At 33.4% G+C, this 18,977-nt stretch overlaps 1 protein-coding gene across 1 annotated transcript; it reads left to right on the top strand.

Annotated features, from left to right (window-relative positions):
• The first annotated feature begins 9,087 nt into the window (after window positions 1–9,087).
• LOC102592468 (putative disease resistance RPP13-like protein 1) lies at window positions 9,088–14,442 on the top strand. Its single transcript, XM_015310310.1, has 4 exons — window positions 9,088–13,220; window positions 13,312–13,409; window positions 13,730–13,803; window positions 14,013–14,442. Exon 1 carries the CDS (start codon window positions 9,145–9,147, stop codon window positions 13,189–13,191), a length of 4,047 nt encoding a protein of 1,348 aa, XP_015165796.1. The 5' UTR covers window positions 9,088–9,144; the 3' UTR covers window positions 13,192–13,220; window positions 13,312–13,409; window positions 13,730–13,803; window positions 14,013–14,442.
• The last annotated feature ends 4,535 nt before the right edge of the window (window positions 14,443–18,977 follow it).

The raw sequence follows: 18,977 nt of genomic DNA, 5'->3' as shown, positions 1-18,977 counted from the left end.
CCCCGTCCTATCTATGTATGTAGAGGTGTGCGTTGGACAAGTATTTTGTAAATGAGCTTGACTCTTATTCTATGATGTCATTTTGAAATGGTTTGCCCTTAGTCCCTATTTCCCGTTAATTAATGTTGAATGTACTTCCGCGACCGATGAAGCGTGATGACAAGTTTGAGAGGCTTGTTTGGGGTTCCTTCGGGTTCCTCATTCGCCATGTCACGTCTAGGCCCTAGGCTTGGGTCGTGACAGTGTCCAAGAATTATATAAGCAAAAAAAATTGATAAATGGACGCACTAAAAAATCAAAATCGAACTATGTACAATTAATATTTTTTTATTAATAAATATTCTAAAATTTTAAAAATCAAATCGCATGAGATGTTGCTTAATCATTTTTAAATTTCAAACTTACACTAATCTCTAGTGACGACAACAATATCGAGACACAAAAAATGGAAGTAGAAACAAATGAGGTCTTCTTTTGTTTGTTTTTAACAGCGTTATACAAATATTAGAATTTTATTTCAAACTTTAATGAAAAGATATAAAAAAACCAACTTCATTGAAAATTCAATAAGCTTTATTAGATTTTTAAATTTTAGATTTATAAGAAATTTACTAACTCTTAGACAATTAAAGGAATAATAAAATATGAGCTCTTTAAAATATGACTTGTTTTTAATAGCATTATACAAATATTAGAATTTCATTTCAAACTTTAATGAAAAGATATAAAAAAACCAACTTCATTGAAAATTCAATAAGCTTTATTAGATTTTTAAATTTTAGATTTATAAGAAATTTACTAACTATTACCTTAGACAATTAAAGGAATAATGAAATATGAGCTCTTTAAAAATGACTATAAAAGATAAGTTGATGCAAGGATTCGAACCTGCGCGTCAAAGCTCTACAAGAGAGCCTCCAACCGCTGAGCCATAGTAGGTTATTATGACAAGGGTGTCCAAAGTATTAAATTTAACCATTTTGAATAGGATTTTACTTAGGTGTACGGTATAATTTTCCAACGAAGGGTGTCCAATTGGACACCCTCAAGACACTGTAGCTCCACCCCTGTCGCCACAACCGGATGAAGGCCGTCAGAGCGGGATGAAGGCCACCAGAGCAGCCTTCATCTGGGACGAACACTAGGCGTGACAATGGCATTTTTTCATCCCAAAATCCTCATTTTCATTAGAATTCTAGGAGATCAAAGTATATTAACTATCCTAGAACATAAATAAGCATTTATTTCCACAAAATAACCTCAAAATAGTGCCCAATTTCGAGTTTATGTCAAGAAGACCCTTCGACTTCCCCCACCCTTTTTGCATTCGAGTTAACCGTGTTTTTACGAAATCCTTATCCCCAGGACGTTGTGTAAACATTGGGGACATAAGGGAAGTAACCATGCTACGTTTTTCTAACACATTTAGCAACCTAGTTAAAATTCAAAATAACCACCCTAAAAACCGTCTTGGATTCTAATCTATTAGCAACATGCAATTGTATGTAATTATCTACGGAAGTAAAGAGTGTAAGAACGAGAAACTTACCTTAATTCAACGTTTGGACGAAGTTGGTTGAGAGGTTTTTGGGAGAGTTCAGTAAGGTAGAAAGGGAGAAATGAGGACAATTCGTTCCCTATTCCACATTTATTGTTTCCGATCTCCCGCTCCAGCAGGAGATCTCTCACCACAGCGGCCCCGCCTCAGCGGGAGGTCTGCCGCCCTAGCAGGCCAGGTGGTATGAAATTTGAATATGTTCGACCTTCGTGTATTACATCAGGTTTCCTCTAGTCCTTGAGTATAGTACCTTTTTGTGTGTCAATTAAATGAAAGGTCACGATTAGTCGTAGTTTCTGTGGTGGATCAATTCAGTAGTTGGGAGTGTCCCAAAATTAGAGTGTGTGATGTCTGTATCCTAGTCGTTCGGGGACGAACGAGGAGTAAACTGGTATGTATTGTAACAACCTGAACCGTCGTTAATTAGGAAAAGTAAAGATTTGAGAAAAAATTGGGCCACTGACCCGCCAGGTGCTGCTGGGGCAGCGGCGCCAAGGCGGTATAAGTGAGCACCATAGCGGGATAGGCGAGACAGACGTAAAATTACGAGAAATCCAATTTTCTCCATCTTCCTAAAATACCTAAATAAGTCATAAAATTTCCCTAGAAACCTCAAAAAAGTTGCTCCAAGCTTGGGAATGAATGAGAAGGAGATTTCTAGCGTGGGGATGGTGAAATCTTACGAATTCTTGGCCACCGCCACGAACCCAGAAAACTCAAATCGAAGTCAAAAACTCCGTACAACTGTTTGGCGCCCAGGTAGGCTAGGTTTTTACAATTGAGTAGTTTTAAATCTGTGTTTACTACGTGATATATGTAAATCAATGGTAGGATTGTGTGTAGACCCTCGTTCACCGGGTAAATTACATGAATAATCCTTAGAATTCAAGTATGTGGGTTTATGCCTTGTGAGGAGGAATTGGTGGGTTATTAGAAGGACCTAGAATTGCTATCATGAATACAATTGGGTCATGAATAAGGACATGAAATCAAGAGTGGAACTAGGTCTATGAATGTATGTTACATTTGATAATTGAAGTGATGAAATTGAGAAATTATGATGAATGGTGATTTAAACCTAATGAGAAATCTTAAAGATGAACTAGGATTGAGTATGGTCAACTATTATATATATGATAGGGATTGAGAAGTAATTCATAGGTGATGGTTGTGATTCTATGATTGTGTGATGTATGATTGTTCTTGCTTCGTGATGATACTTGTATATGTATGAATGTTGCAATATTGATCACACTTGTTGTAAATGAGATAGATGAAATATCATTGCCATGAAATCATGAATTAAATATATGATCTTGATGATGTACTTGTATTTTGTGATTGTGGTGTGTGAATGGGATCAGATTGCCACGTTTCGACATATCTAACTTGGATCGGATTGCCACGTTCTGGCAATAAACTTGGATCGGATTGCCACGTTTCGGCATAATATGGGATTAGCATCCACGTTCTGGCACACTAACTTGGGATCGGTTGCCAGGTTTCGGCATGCTAACTGTTGAGTATGGGTTCCATGAGAGGACTAATAATGTGCTATTAGATGTGAGTTTTTTGTTGTTCGTGTGCTTGTTGATAACATGGTATATGTTTGATATACGTTTGTGAAGTATATTGTTGTATTAGTTGTATAAGTTGTACTTAGAGGGCACATGTTATGACGAGTTATAGTTGGTTGTTCGTGGGATGTAAGGGCGAGAGTAAGGATAGTAAGTGCAATGGAATATGTTTAGGTGGATTTCACCTTGGGGGGAAGGAAGATTGGGTTAGTGTGAAGAAAGTTGAATTAATGTATTATGTGGCTATGGTTGGGTAATGTGGCGAGAAAGTAAGGGTAGGATGTGAGCGGTTAGTTGAATTGGTGGTGGTGGTACTTGGGGGATTTACTATGTGTTTAGAATGGTTAAGTTATGATCAAGAAACCGGTAAATGGGTTGATTGAAAAGGAGGTTAGTAGTTAGAATGCTAGTGTGATTTGGAAGTATTTCAAGAAAAGGGTGAAGGTGGAGAAGCGAGTGGTTTATTTATGATCTTACTAGTTGGTTTCTTATGTTATGTGGTAGGCGTCGGGTTAACCGATGATGCCTACCAGTACGTGTGTTTGTACTATACTACTCTTACTATGTCTTTTGACATAGTCTGGATGCAGGATTGGTGACATCTCATTAGGTGAAGACGAAGAAAATCTCCAGCAGCTTCTGTTCTTCCTTCCGCATGGTGGGAGCTGTGTCTTTTATTTTATTGTCGAGTTGTACGTTTAGTAGCTCTTGTACCTGTTTAGGCTAGATCCATGGGTGTTTTTAAATTACTTTGCAAGTTCGACTAAAATTGTGTCTAAGGGTATTGTATAAAAAATCGTAGTGTTGTGTTTATTCTGTTTTCTTAAAATTTTCCACACGTTTTAACTATTGGGATATGAGGGTTCTCCTACTTAGGTGTTAGAGTGGGTGCCCGTATGGCCCGGTGGGTTGGGTCATGACACAAGGAAAAATCAAAGTAGAAGACTCCATTCAAAATTATTTCTATCTTTTTCAAGATTCTTCTTCAAGGTAAGTCTTTATCCAAGAATTCCATTCTTTCAAACTCAAATTCCTCCATACAATTATGAATCACTAATGAAAATCATAATTCTTGGCCATAGAGTTTCAAGAAACTAATTGAATTCAAGAAAGGTTTTCTTGATTTTTGTCCTTCAGGCTAGGGTTTTAAGGCTTCAAATCAAGTTCTTCTTCAAGATTCTTCAAGAACCTTTTTCTTCTAGGTATGTAAAGTTATCATAGTGTTGAACTAGTTCGTCCTCATGCACTACATCTACTTTCAAACCAATAAAAGAGAAATCTAGGATTCTACCCCTAGATTTGAGTATTCTTGAGATGAATTGATTTTGAGTTCTCGAGAACCTGTTTCTTTTTTGAAATTATATTCCTAATTATTGAATTTTATATGTTATGCATTAAGATTCTTGAGTTGATTTGTTCATGCCTATATTTTAACATTAACCCTATGAATTGAGTATTCTTGAGATGAGTAGTGTCCTTGAGTCCTTGAGTTCTTGCGTTCTTGAGTTCTGAGTGCTAAGTTTCCATATTACTATTAAGACCCCTGAGTTGAGTCATTCATGTCCATAATTCCACATGAACTCTATGAATTGAGTTACAAATTTTGAGAAGCTTTTAAAGCCAACATTTGAGTTTTTAAACTAAGTTTTTGAGAAAGTAAAGATGAGTTTTGAGAAAGAGTAAAAGTATGACAATCAAGTATGTCATCAATGTTTAAGCAGTATGGTATCTAGATATACCATCAATGTTTATGCAGTATGACTTCCCGAGTCATCAATGATCATATTAGAATATGATTTTATGGTCATATTATAATATGATTTTGAAATGTTTTTGAGAAAGAGTTTTCAAGTATGAGTATAAGGGGACTATGTATTCAGAGGCATACATTTTTATATTGGTAAAAGAGAAACTGAGATCGAAATGAGTTATGAATTCAAAAGTAGTTACATTTTTTAAGATGGTAGTTTGAGCAATTATCTCAAACTATAGGAAGAATTATGTTTTTTTTAAACATATGAGCATCAGTATATATTATTGGGAGTAGTATTGAGCATCGATACGGGGGAGAGTTCAAACAACTCATCGCCACCATAAACCATGTATGCCAACATGGTTAAAGGGTCATACTTTTTAGATGATTCTTTTTTGTTTTTAAGCATATTAGTGGATCTACTTAGTTGAGGTGTTCTATACACCGGCAAGGTATAGGACAGTAGTGATAGGTGTTGATTAGAGAATCTCCCAATAGAGTTAAAGTGTATTTTTATATATCACTTATTATGTTGAGTTCAGAGATGAGAAAGTATTTTGTAAAGCTTTAAATCATTTAACTCCTTTATTTGTTTACATTCAGTTGAGTATATATTTATATTTATTCCAGTCCTTTCATTTAGTTTTTTTGTTATTAAGCTATATTATATACTCGTACATTCAATGTACTGATGTCACTCGACATGTATCTTCTAATGATGCAGATACAGGTTCTTAGAATTCTCAACAGGAGTCTGTTGAGATCACTTCATCCGCTCGTCATCTTTTGAGTAAGACCTCCTATCTTCCGGAGGACTCCAGTTTTATGAGTTGTTTCTTTTCAGGAGTCGTGGGTCTTATCCCAACACTCATCTTTGTATAGTAGAGGCTTCATAGATAGACAGTTTTTTTAGAGTCTTTCCGTTTCAGATATTTTATTTAAAACTTATGTTTCATACTCAATATATTCAGCAAAGTTTTGAGATCCAGTAAACTATTTTTAAACGTTTCTTTCAATTTGATGCTTATGTATACTTGAGTTAGTCTTCCTCTTGTAGTCATCCAGGATGAGGGTTCGCTTGGGGGACCAACAATGCTTCTCGAGTGTTGGTCACATCCAGGGTGTAGGCTCGGGTTGTGTAGAGTATTTAGCATATATATGTATCTCGACATTTGTTTATATTCATTAACATGTTTACCCCTTAGCATTTCTAGTGCACGTCCCTTAGCACGCTATGCTTATTGGTAAGAAATCTTAATCACATAGACTTCTGTAACATCCTCAAATACATCATTTAGAGTGTGAATTCTTTTATGGTTGACCAATTTAGAAGTTGTCACGCCACTAACAAATCCAACTATAGCTTGCACCTTGGTTCATATTATATCCCTTAATGGACATGTATGTTCAATATTAAAGTACCACACTTTGAATACATTTGAATTTTTCCTACAAGATGTCTTCATACTCTAACAAGAGTCATCCAAAAAAATATGCTTCTACATAGCTGCACAATTTATTTATCAAATCACTATACATATCAAATACATTACAAATCAGCAATGTCTCATGTATCATTCAATACCATGCTACAATTATTCACAAAAATACCAAGATATATTAATAGTATTGTATCATACTCATTTTCCTAATCACTAATTTTACTTTAGAATTAATACAATAACTATCTAATATGTCTTAATGGATACTATTTCTTACATGTATATCATACACATTAATATCATACAAATCAATGCTAAATATTTATTCGTGTACAATGATTCATTTATACCAAAAAAAGAACTTTGCATGTATCTGATACTTATTAATGACCACACGATAATGCACAAATTAAAAAATAAACACATTACAACACACAACATTTACTACTAATGTATTATGAAACATATCGTCATGATACATTCATAAAAAAAAAAAACACAGAGCATTATATCAATTAAAAATTCACTAAATTCTTAGAAATGACAATGTATAATGATTAATGTATCAAAAATCAAAAAATCTAATACACATTATAAAACAACTAATTTCTTACCTTTTATTATCATATATCTTTATCCTGAAATTGAAGTTGAACTTTATTTCATATTTCATCATTATAGAGATGAGTGTTGCTTTATCTTTATTCAAATGTCTCTTCTTCACCTCTATATTGTTTGTATTAGTTATGTAATTTGTTACTTCTAAGTTGGGAATATAATATGAATCGCAAATTTTTTATTCAACCACAACAAGAGCTTGTGCAGCCTTTTCTAAACCTTCAACACATACAATTTCATTGGACGTAAGCAATGTATCGTTGTTGCCATCATGTCTGTTATATCAATGTATAATGGATACATTGCAAATCTAGGCTCAATTTTTATTCACCTCCAAGTATAGTTTTTATTCCCATGTCATTCCTAATTATCATTTGAGATGAATTACCTTCTATAATCATCTATCTCCACTTCAACTATAATGACGGATTTTAGATTCACAAAGGAAATTGTTTGTCCCATAACTATTTCACAACTTATCTCGCTTTCCCAGATTCCTTAATGTCTCAACAAAACATATATATATTCATCATGTATCAGCAACTGTTTTCATCTTTTTTGAATTTGTTATGATTTGGAAGAACAAAATTTGAATTTTGAATTTCTTGAAGCTGTTACGATTCAAGAGAGATTGAAAGCAACTTGATTTGTGTGATTTGAAGAAATCACATTCAATTTTAAGTTCCCTTTCCTTTAAAATCGTAATTAAATTTTTTTAATGTATCAGATTTTATGTATCCGGATGACATTAATTTTGAGAAATTTTTGTATATTGAAAAATGGTAGAGATAGGATGCAATTTTCTCTTTACACTATTGGATTCCTAAATTTTTTACTTATTTATAAGTCAAAAACCAAAAGAACATCCAAATAAGCTCTAAATAACGTAGATTTATTAGGTGATTAAATGATAACTTTATGAAATTGTGGCCGATTATTGTAACGCTATACTAAGGATAATTATCTCTAGGTAACATTATTTTAACAATAGGTGTGCCTAATCAGATGACCAAGACCTTATGTGATTGTTGTTTGAAGTTTAATCAAATTATAATCCACCTTCATTAATAATCATTTTATAGAGGCACTTTTCATATAATGTTTTTTTAATTGCTTTGAGGAACGCATAGATAGAGATAATAGGATCAGACTTCGAGAGTATTGAAGTATTTGAAGATATCTAAAACATAGTTTCAGCCGAGGGTGCTAAAAGGTTCACCTTTAGCCTGAAGATTGATGTATGCAAATTATACTTTGCAAGGTTTGAATGGAACTCAATGATTCTAAAGCAATTATTCAACTCCTACAATGAAATGTTGTAAGAGATATTTTTGTTGAGATAATAGCATAATTTTTTTGTTATTTTATATTTTAATTATTACTCCTAATTTATTGTTTATTTTTGCATCATATTATGTTTAATTGGTTTATAACAAAAATTATATGAATATTTACGATGATTTGAGTTTAAGATAATAGTAGTTTAATAAATGATTTTTAATTTTTAAGAAGATTATAATATCATCTGAACTCGATCTTCAGCCCTTATCACGATTCTCTCAAAAAAAGGAAGGAGATGAATCTGCCTAAGTAAAGACATGACTTAGATATGATGTTTGAAAGAATGAAAAGAAGGAGAGACTGGTAGAGTTCCTCTTTGTCAGCGACATTCTCCCTTCGTCCTATCAACCATTTCATTATGGAACTTTATCTTCGAGTTACGGAACTAACAAGTATATTAAAAAGTCTAATTTGCCACTTTTACACGAATTTACAAGTGGATGAAATCGGTCGAGCACATATACTAGTGTAAAATAATACTACCTTTGTCCCAATTTATGTGAAAATTTTCATTTTTCAACGGTCAAACAATTTAAATTTTGACAAAAAATTTATGCATGAAATCTTCAAAAATTTTGAAATGAAATTTATGTATTTATAAACTACATAAAAATATAATAAGTCATTATGATTGACAATTCAAAATATTTAAAAAATATATATAAATATATATATAAATACACTTTTTTGAATATTGAAATTAAATAATATGTGATGTAAATTAGATAACAAAGTGCACGAGATAAGAGAGGAACACACGTCCCACTGAGTAGACTCAGTTGACTTGACTTGATAATTTAGAGCTAGTATTGAAGCACACCCATCTTTGTTAGTATCTCTCAAATACTTAGAAATATGGATATCGGTTTAACAGTTGGAGGTGCCCTCCTCTCTTCAGCTCTGCAAGTTCTCTTTGATCGACTCACCCCACAGTGTGATTTCCTTAATCTCTTCCGAGGACGGAGGCAAGATCAGCGTCTCTTAAAGAAGCTTCATACTAATTTACTTGCTCTTCGTGCTGTTGTCCATCACATCGAGATCCAGCAGATTTGTGATGAAGATATTCGGACTTGGCTGAACCAACTTCAGGATGCTGTGGACACTGCGGATAACTTATTGGATGAGATCAGTTATGAAGTTGTGAGAGTGAAGCTGCTGGTATCTGGTGAGGAAACAAGCCAGCAGGTTCGTTTTTGCTACTTAGACTCCATGATACCCAAATTGGAAGAGACCATTGAAACATTGGAAGACTTGGAAAAACAAATGCATTGCCTCACGATCAGCCTGAAAGCTCAACTGGTGACGAGTAAAAAGGATTCACCTAAACGTCTCCCATCAACTTCTTTGGTTGATGAATCAGGGGTATTTGGTAGGTATCAGGAAGTTGAGGAAATAATTAGCAAGTTGTTATCATCTGATGATGCTGCACAAGGATCTAGTGATGTGATTCCGATAGTGGGATTGGGTGGAGTGGGCAAGACAACACTTGCTCGAGCCGTTTACAATGATAAGAGGATAAAACAACATTTCAATATTACAGCATGGGTTTGTGTTTCAGAAGAATATGACGCTTTCAGAATTACAACAACATTACTTGGAGAGATAATTGGGTCATTGGATTCAAAAGTGAGTGCCAGCAATCTTAATCAGCTCCAAATTAAGCTGAGTCATAGGCTTAAAGGGAAAAGGTTTCTTTTTGTTCTAGATGATGTATGGAATGAAAGCTACACTGATTGGGATGAGTTAAGGTGTCCTTTTGTTCATGGGAGAGAGGGAAGCAGGATCATTTTAACAACAAGAAAAGAAAGTGTTGCCATGATGATGGGATGTGAGATGATTCAGTTGAAATCTCTTTCTGAGGAAGATTGCTGGTCTTTGTTTAAAACACATTCATTTGAAAATAGAGATCCCAACGAATATCCAGAGCTTGAAGTGGTTGGTAAGCAAATTGTGGGGAAGTGCAAAGGGTTACCTTTAGCTGTGAAGACGTTGGCAGGTCTATTGCGCTCTAAATCAAATATTGAAGAGTGGGAACGTCTCCTGCGAAGTGAAATATGGGAGCTACCAAGTGACATATTGCCAGTGCTCAAACTAAGCTATAATGACCTTTCTCCGGTGCTAAAGCGTTGCTTTGCTTATTGTGCACTATTTCCTAAAGATCACCCCTTTGGTCTTGACGAGGTTGTTCAACTATGGATTGCGAATGGCCTTATAACACAGGGAGAAAGTGATGAAACAATTGAAGATACAGGGAATCAATACTTTTTTGAGCTAAGATCAAGATCCTTGTTACAAAAGGCATCTGATTTCTCTTTGTTTAAATGGGAAGCAAGGGAGGTATTCTTGATGCATGACCTTGTCAATGATTTGGCTCAAGTTGTGTCTGCAAAACTTTGTCTTAGGCTTGAAGATTGTCCAAGGCCTCACATATTGAAAAGAGTTCGACATTTGTCTTATCTTAGAGATTGCTATGGTGAGTATGACAAGTTCAAATCTCTTTCTGGCCTTGAGTATTTGAGGACATTGATTCCCATAAGGATTAATTTTTATTCATTTCTGAGCAAAAAGGTTGTGTATGACATACTTCCAACACTCACCTCCTTGAGGGCATTATCGTTATCTGGATATCAAAACCATCAGTTTCCTGATGCCTTGTTCATCAATTTGAAGCACCTACGCTATTTGGACTTTTCTCGTACAAAAATTACAAAACTACCAGATTCAGTTTGTACTTTGTATAATCTACAAACATTGTTGCTGTTGAATTGTTGGGGTCTTGTTGAGTTGCCACCAGAGATGCAAAGATTAATCAACTTGCGTCATCTTGATATTCGAGGAACTGGTATTTCGTGGAACATTCCTCTACAGAAAAGCAAGTTGCAGATTCTCCTACTTTCTTATTCAACAAGATTTGTGGTGGGTGCATGTAGTGATTCAAGAATTGAAGAGTTGGGTGAACTTCAAAATCTCCATGGGTCCTTATCAATTTCAGAATTGCGAAATGTTGTTAATGGCAGGGAAGCTATTAAGGGTAACATGAAGGATAAAAAGCACCTTGAAGAGCTATCTTTGTCATGGAGTGGCATTAATGCTGATGATTCGCAAATTGAAAGAGAGATTCTGGATAAGTTAAAGCCAGATAAAAATATTAAGAAACTGGAGATCAATGGGTATCGAGGGACAAAGTTTCCAGATTGGTTTGGAGATCATTCATTTAGTAAGCTTGTCTCATTGCATCTCCGGAAATGTAGGGATTGCGATTCCTTACCAGCACTTGGACAACTGCCATCTCTCAAACATCTTTCAGTCAGTGGAATGCATCGGATACTGCAATTGACTCGAGAATTCTATGGGAGTGTGTCTTCAGTTCCACCATTTAGAGCTCTCACAAACCTTGTGTTTAAGCAAATGCCAGAATTGATAGAATGGCAAGTGTTAGAGAATGGAAGCTTTCCTCAACTCAAGCATCTTGACATAATTAATTGTCCTAAACTGATAGGGGAGCTACCTAAAAGTCTTCCATTTTTAGCTACATTAAGGATTTCTGGCTGCCCAAAGCTTGGGGTTCTTCCTGATGGTCAAGTGGCTATGTTTGGAATCCATTTGAGTTTGATCCATCAAAACTTCACGTCTCTTCAGAAATTGAGAATTTCAGACATGCCAAACTTGGTGGAGTTGCCATCAGAAATATGTGGACTAACAAATCTTGGAGAATTGAGGATATCTAATTGTGTAAGGTTAAGAATAATCAGGATTCAGGAAATGCAACAGCTTATTGAATTGGTTATTCGAAATTGTCCAGATCTGATGTCATTAACAATTCTGAGTCTACCAGTAACACTGGAAAAAATGCATATTTCACAATGCGGAAAATTGGAGTTGGAGTTTCCAAAAGATAGCATGACTGGAAGCTGCTGTAACATGTTCTTTGAAGAATTAAGACTTGAAAATTGTGAGTCTCTACGTCATCTCCCCTTTGGCTTTTTCCCTAGAGTACATACTCTCATAGTCTACAGTTGTAGGCACCTTCAAACGCTTTCATTTCCACATGGAATTGACACCCTTGAAGTAGAAAGATGTGGGAATCTTAAAGCACTTACAGTACCAAAGGGAATTCATCTGAAATTTCTGCATTCGATGAAAATCTCAGGCTGTGATAATCTGACTTCTTTTCCACAAAAACTTGCTGCTCCGAGCTTGAAGTATCTTTGGGTTTATGACTGCCAGAAACTGAAAGCACTGCCAAATTATATGCATGAACTCCTTCCATCTCTTAAAAATATTTGGATTTCCAACTGTCCTGAACTTGAGTCCTTCCCTGATGGAGGATTGCCCTTCAGTACAGAAATCCTAGACATCTCTAGTTGTCAAAATCTGATAACTGGCAGAGAGGAGTGGGGTCTACAGAGACTCCCTTATCTTAGATGTTTCAGAATTTATGGTTCTGATGAAACTTCAATTCTAGACGAAAGTTGGAAGCTGCCGCAGAGCATCCAAACAATTACCATAGAGGGTCTTCCTCGTCTGAAAACACTAAGTGGGAAAGCTCTTGAAGGATTCAAGTATCTTCAAGTTTTGGAAATTAAGCACTGCCCTCAGCTTCAATCACTACCAGCGGAAGGTCTTCAAGGCCTCACCTCTCTTGCAACATTAGAGATTGAAGACTGTTGTCAGCTGAAATCACTTCCAGAAGTAGGGTTGCCTTCCTCGCTTTCTGTTCTGAAGATCTCTTGCTGCCCACAGTTTCTATCACTACCAGAAAATGGTCTCCCCTCCTCTGTATGTCGATTAGAGATCAATGACTGTCCATTGCTCACTCCTCGTTTACATAACAAGAAAGAGGAGGACTGGCTAAAGATTGCTGGAATCCACACTCTACTTATAGACTATGAATTGGTCTAGTAGTGAAGAAGAACATGGTCCCTTATCTGGTACATTTGTTCATAAATTAAATGATTCAATCTTCTATTGTCTTTTTAAGGTACTTTTTCATTGTTTAGTTATTAACTTTATCGTCTGCAGCATTCTTCCATTGTACAGATCAATATAAGATGTGTTGTTACATGAGGGAAAAGTTATTCATTTGCTGTGATATCTGAACAAAACAGATGGATGGAGAGGTTTGTTGACAATTCAACTCTAAAAGTTATTTGCCTACTTGTCAATTGTCATCATTCGCTGCATAAGTTTTTGAAAAAAAATAGAATGAAAGAGAAGAGCCCCTGGGCTTTGGTCTCCTGATAAGAAGGCAACACATAATATGTAGGTTAAACACACTTCAGGGGTTCAACCCTTGAAAAGGGAAAACTATGAGATAGAGAGATGTTTTACTTAGATATTTATGTTTGGCAAGAGTTACAAACATGCATTTCTTTCATGGGTAAATCTTTTATGGAAAGTTGCCAGCTAAAATAACTCTTTAGTCTTGACTCTATTGCAGATTAGACTGGTATGACGTGCATTTTAGAACAATGGAGGAAGTAAATTATTCTCATTTGGATTTCAGTTTGACTGGTATGCGGTGTATTTCAGTTTCTTCAATCAATAAATTATCTCCTCTTTTAGATATTTTATTATCCTGTTATTTCTTTCAACATACTCAAAGATTTCACATTATGCTAATACTACTTGGATTGCTCTTACCCTCTATATATCAGAAACTGAACCCGCTGGTAATCTGGTATAATTAAAGCACCAGCTACTGATTCTTAATTACTTGGCAGATTGGTTGCATTCCTTCGGCAGTGATCGAGCTAGCTTTTGATTGCTTCTGCTGAATTACGCAATTTTCATACTGAAGCCTACCATATAACTTACAACTTAAAAAGTTAAAAGTGTTGCAAGTTGGTGTGGTGAATCTCTATTAGAAAGTTGTTTCAATTTCCTAAACATTGGAGAGTGTATTTACAATTAAAACATAAGCATTTTAAATGATGAAGGCATTTGTATGCCATGTAAAAGTATTGAATAAGCTAAAGAAGGTCTTTATCTCAGATTTATGGGAGATGACTGCTTAAACCTTATACTTCAGCCTAAGGCTTCCCCAATTGTATAAAGAAAGGTAATCTAGTGTACAATATTCCTCTAGTGTGCCACTGCCACCTAAGCTGTTCTTCCGAATGTCTATAATAGTTCATCAGCTATATTGGTTTACTACTGTTGCGACTACTGTTTTACTGCGCTGCTGTACTATTAATCAGGATACACGTTTCATTAGGATTAGGTTTCTTCAGTTAATTTAGGTATTAGTTTTATATTAGCTACTGGTTGTGTATTCCTACATTACAAGGAGTTAGTTTAGGATAATTGGTTTATTTCACCTGTGTATAAACTCTACAGGAAGCTCTTCAGAAACACTTTTTTTTTTCTTTTTTCATTCTACTTCTTCTCTGCATTTATGCACTATCAGCGCCACAAAATACAAATACTCTAATGAGTTATTTTTTTTCTACAAACAAATGGCTCCTTACACACCAGTTGTTGATGCCGACGCCTCCACTATTGTCAAACACGGGTCTGTTTGGAAAGCCATAATCTAATTGAAATTTGTGTAATTACACTATTTGACATGTTTGGTAGACTAAGTAGGCGTTTGGTATCGTGAGATGAAATCAGCGTTTGGACATGCTATTTTACGCTGATTCCATCTCATGATTCTATATCATGAGATGTGATTCCATATTCTCCAAAAATCATGATATGGAATTATATGGGAATTTCATATCATGATATGAGATATTTTAATACAAAAATTGATTCACGAGTTTATATTTTGTTAAAACAACCCACATTTATATCTACTAACCATTTATTTCATATGTGAATAAAATTTATAATCACATCATTACTTTTTAAAATTTATTATTAGCTTTTTTAAAACACTAATTAATAAATTAAAATGACGGACAGAGTGGTTATTGTTTAATTTATAAATAATTATTTTTAATATAAAGCGACGGACGACGTCTCTATATATATTAAATAAATTATTATTAATTATATATATATTTAGTGCAAAAATCCGTAAAAAAGCGACAGACTAAGAGATGCAGTCCGTCGCTTTTTGTAAAGTAGTTTTAAAAATAATTATTTTAATTAAAAAGTGACGGACGACATCTCTTAGTCCGTCGCTTTTTTGGAGCGACGCTGTCCGTCGATTTTTCTTCCGTCGTTTTTAAGCAGTTTTTTAGTAGTGGTACTGCACATGATAGTAAAGTACTTGAGAATGCACTTGTTGAACCAAATTCACAATTTTCATTTCTGCCATATGGTAACTTTAAATTACATCCTTAGAATAAATATTATTTATTTACACAAAGTTGTCTCATTTACGTCACATATGCTTTTAGTAATTCTTTATAAAATGTTTGTTGGTAGATAAGTATTATGTTTGTTGATGTTGGTTTTCGAAACACAGAAGGATTTTTAGCTCCATACAAAGGACTATGCTATCATTTGCAAGATTATCGAGGAAGTGAATGAGAGCCTCAAAATTCCAAAGTACTGTTTAATTAGGCATTTATCTCTGCGCAATGTGATTGAACGGACTTTTGGAGCTTGGAAAAATAGATTTAGAATATTGAAATAAGGCATGAACCATTATGATATTGATACACAAGTGAAAAATTGTCATAGCTTGTGCAGTGTTACGTAATTATTTGCGAGAATACCAAAGTATTGATGAAATATTTATGGTCTATAAGCATGAAAATATAGTTGCGAATGATATTGACTAACAAATGGCTCAAAGTAACAATGTTATGGTCTCGGTCACATGATTCGTACTATGTGAAAGGATTATATTAAGGATTAATTACAGAAATCCCACATTTTAGTTTACTTATTACCATTATCCCCTATAAGATTTATAAATCCCCAAAATCCCTCATTTCACGCATCAGATTAGTGTATCATGTATAAAATGTAATGTATCTTACTTAACGATTAATGTATCTCGCGCATCAGATTAATGTATCAGTGCATCAGATTAGTGTATCTCGCGCATCAGATTAATGTATCAGTGCATCAGATTAGGGTATCATGTATAAAATGTACATCAGATTAGTGTATCATGTATAAATGTAATGTATCTTACTTAACGATTAATGTATCTCGCGCATCAGATTAATGTATCTGTGCTTATATTATTGTATCCGTTTGAGGGATTTCTGTAATTATAAACTTTTAAGGGATAAATTGTAATTTTACCTTAAAAGTATGTGATTTCTGTAATTTTCCCTATCTTTTCAATCCACTATTGATGTTCTTTTTTGTAGTTTAAAAATGAAAAGGAGATGCATGTAACTAATGATCATGACCAAATGAATTGTGGTGCAGTGCTAGGATGCGTATAAAAAAAATCATGTTAAAAGTGTTACTCTCGAATGAAACTTGCAATGAGCGATCTAAATTTAGTCGAATCTTCAATGCAAGCTCCAAATGAAAAAAAAAATGACACATGTAATAAATTGATAGTTAAACTTTTCTTTTTGTTGGAGTTCAATCAACTTTTTAAAAAGCAGAATAAAGTGTTCTTTTTTCAACCTTTTCTCTTTTTTTTCTTTTATTAATTCATTTGTTTTGTTGGTATTGAATTTTTATGAACTTTATAGGAACTAAACCATATTGATTTTTCGAAGAAGATGTCATGTATCTTGGGAAATCCACAAACGTGATTATTAATGGATTTGAAAAATATTTTTTAAAACTAAAAAGTCTAACTTATTGTAAAAAATAAAAATGAAAAAAGAGAGTTTAAAGTAGTTCGATATAAAACAATATATTTAGCATTTAATTACTCTGTTAGCTGTAATATTCGAGTTCCGCCATAAGAGAATAATTAAAAATGTACTCCTACATGATCAATTTGTTCATGGATTTGCACGAATATTATTCTAAAGTCAATCCTATTTTATTTTTTTTAAAATAGTTACCACTTACTGATGAGAATTTTTTTACTTAAATTTCTTATAACTGTACCCATTACAGTTGAATTATAGATTGTCAATAAAAATTAATCCTTTTAAAGTTTAGTTTTTTTTTTTACACATAAAATTGTAATATATAGGATTCGGGTTCAGTACACCTTATCCTAAATATAAGCTACATCAATTACTGTTAGGGGTAGATTCAGTATGGTGATTACGAGTTCAGTTGAATATAATTTTGATTCAAACTCTGAATTTATAATTTATAGTAAGAAAGTCATTGAATATGTATACATTATTAATTTAGAATTCAATAAATTAAAAAATTAAAATTTCAAACTTATAAACTTTAAATAATGACCCTGTCTCTGTTACTACCTCTATCCACTTTTAATTGTCATAATTTCCATTTTTAGAGTCAAACTATAAAAACTTTGACTTATAACATTTTACGATGTATTTTTTCATCATATTGTTATACAAAAATTTGTAATTTATAGTACTTTTAGTATAATTTTTGAATATCTAAATTTTTGTGTTAAAATATTGAATTAATGTAATTTAATTTAACTTTGAACATTAGTCAAATTGACTTTCAAAAAACGCAACACGACCAATAAAAGTGAACGGAGGGAGTAATTGTTTTGTGTGAACATAAGAAAACACGGTTGCATTTGTGAAAACCACAAATTAGAATAGAGTAACATTTTCTAAATTTTATTACATGATTTACAATGTGAATATATTCTTCTGAATAATTTATACAGAAGTCGACTTTTTTGTTTTCTCCACTTTCTTTTGCTTTTCTTTTTTAAATTCCAAGTATGCAATAAAAATTGTATATTTTGCTCTTTACTGAATAAGATAATATCTAGCGAGTATATGGTGGAGTATTATGAGAAAATAACAAAAATTATAGTTTTTGTGTTGTAAATTGTAATTTTTAAGATTTGATGAGACTTTATTAATATTTATGATTTGATATTTCTTTTCACAATTTTCACCAAATTTAGCATATATAATTTATTAAACATTTGACTCTACGAATGTAAGAGATCAAACCATATAGATATATTTTTTTCTTTTTAAAAAAACCCTTTTATTTTTTATATATGAACAAATGATATCACATAAATCAAAACTAAGAAATATTTATTCGAACGGACTTTGAAGGTATCAAATCACTTCTTGCAAGCTGTCATGAGACAAACAAGCATTGAAGATTTCCACATTATGATATTTAATTCTACATCAATTACTTCGTCTCGTTTTATTTGTCAAATTTTGACTTGATATAGCTATTAAGAAAGTATTGGTTGGTATAGTAAATTTACCATTTTACCTCTATTAATTGGTACTGTCTTAAATATATTTACTCACTATATTTTTCATTGATATTAACTCAATGTTAATAAACGGAGGGTACAATAGAAAGAAAAAAAAAATTGTCCTTCCTTGATTTGTCAAAAAATAACAAGTAAAAGAGACATTAAACTAGGAATATTTGACAAATAAATAGAGACGGAGGAAGATAATACTCAATAATCATCAAACTAATTAAGGAATGTTTACATGGGAAGAAACTTTGGCTAATTTGACTCTTTTTTATTTACTTTTTGGAAGACTTGACTTTGCTATACTAACCCGCTTGACTATGAGGATTATACTTTTTCTACTTTTTTTTTAAAATTTTATTTGAAAATTAGCGTTTGATTATAAAATTTCTAAATTTAATTTGGAAATAAAAAGAACTCTTTAAAA

The sequence above is a fragment of the Solanum tuberosum genome, unplaced genomic scaffold (assembly GCF_000226075.1).
Source record: "Solanum tuberosum cultivar DM 1-3 516 R44 unplaced genomic scaffold, SolTub_3.0 scf00132, whole genome shotgun sequence".
NCBI classification, from domain to species: Eukaryota; Viridiplantae; Streptophyta; class Magnoliopsida; order Solanales; family Solanaceae; genus Solanum; species Solanum tuberosum.
The sequence above is the reverse complement of the archived record's forward strand: the minus strand, read 5'-3'. Positions and strand labels throughout refer to the sequence as shown.

Excerpts from the sequence above, each read along its gene's own strand:
- LOC102592468 (XM_015310310.1), top strand. The coding sequence starts at position 9,145 with ATGGATATCGGTTTAACAGTTGGAGGTGCCCTCCTCTCTTCAGCTCTG.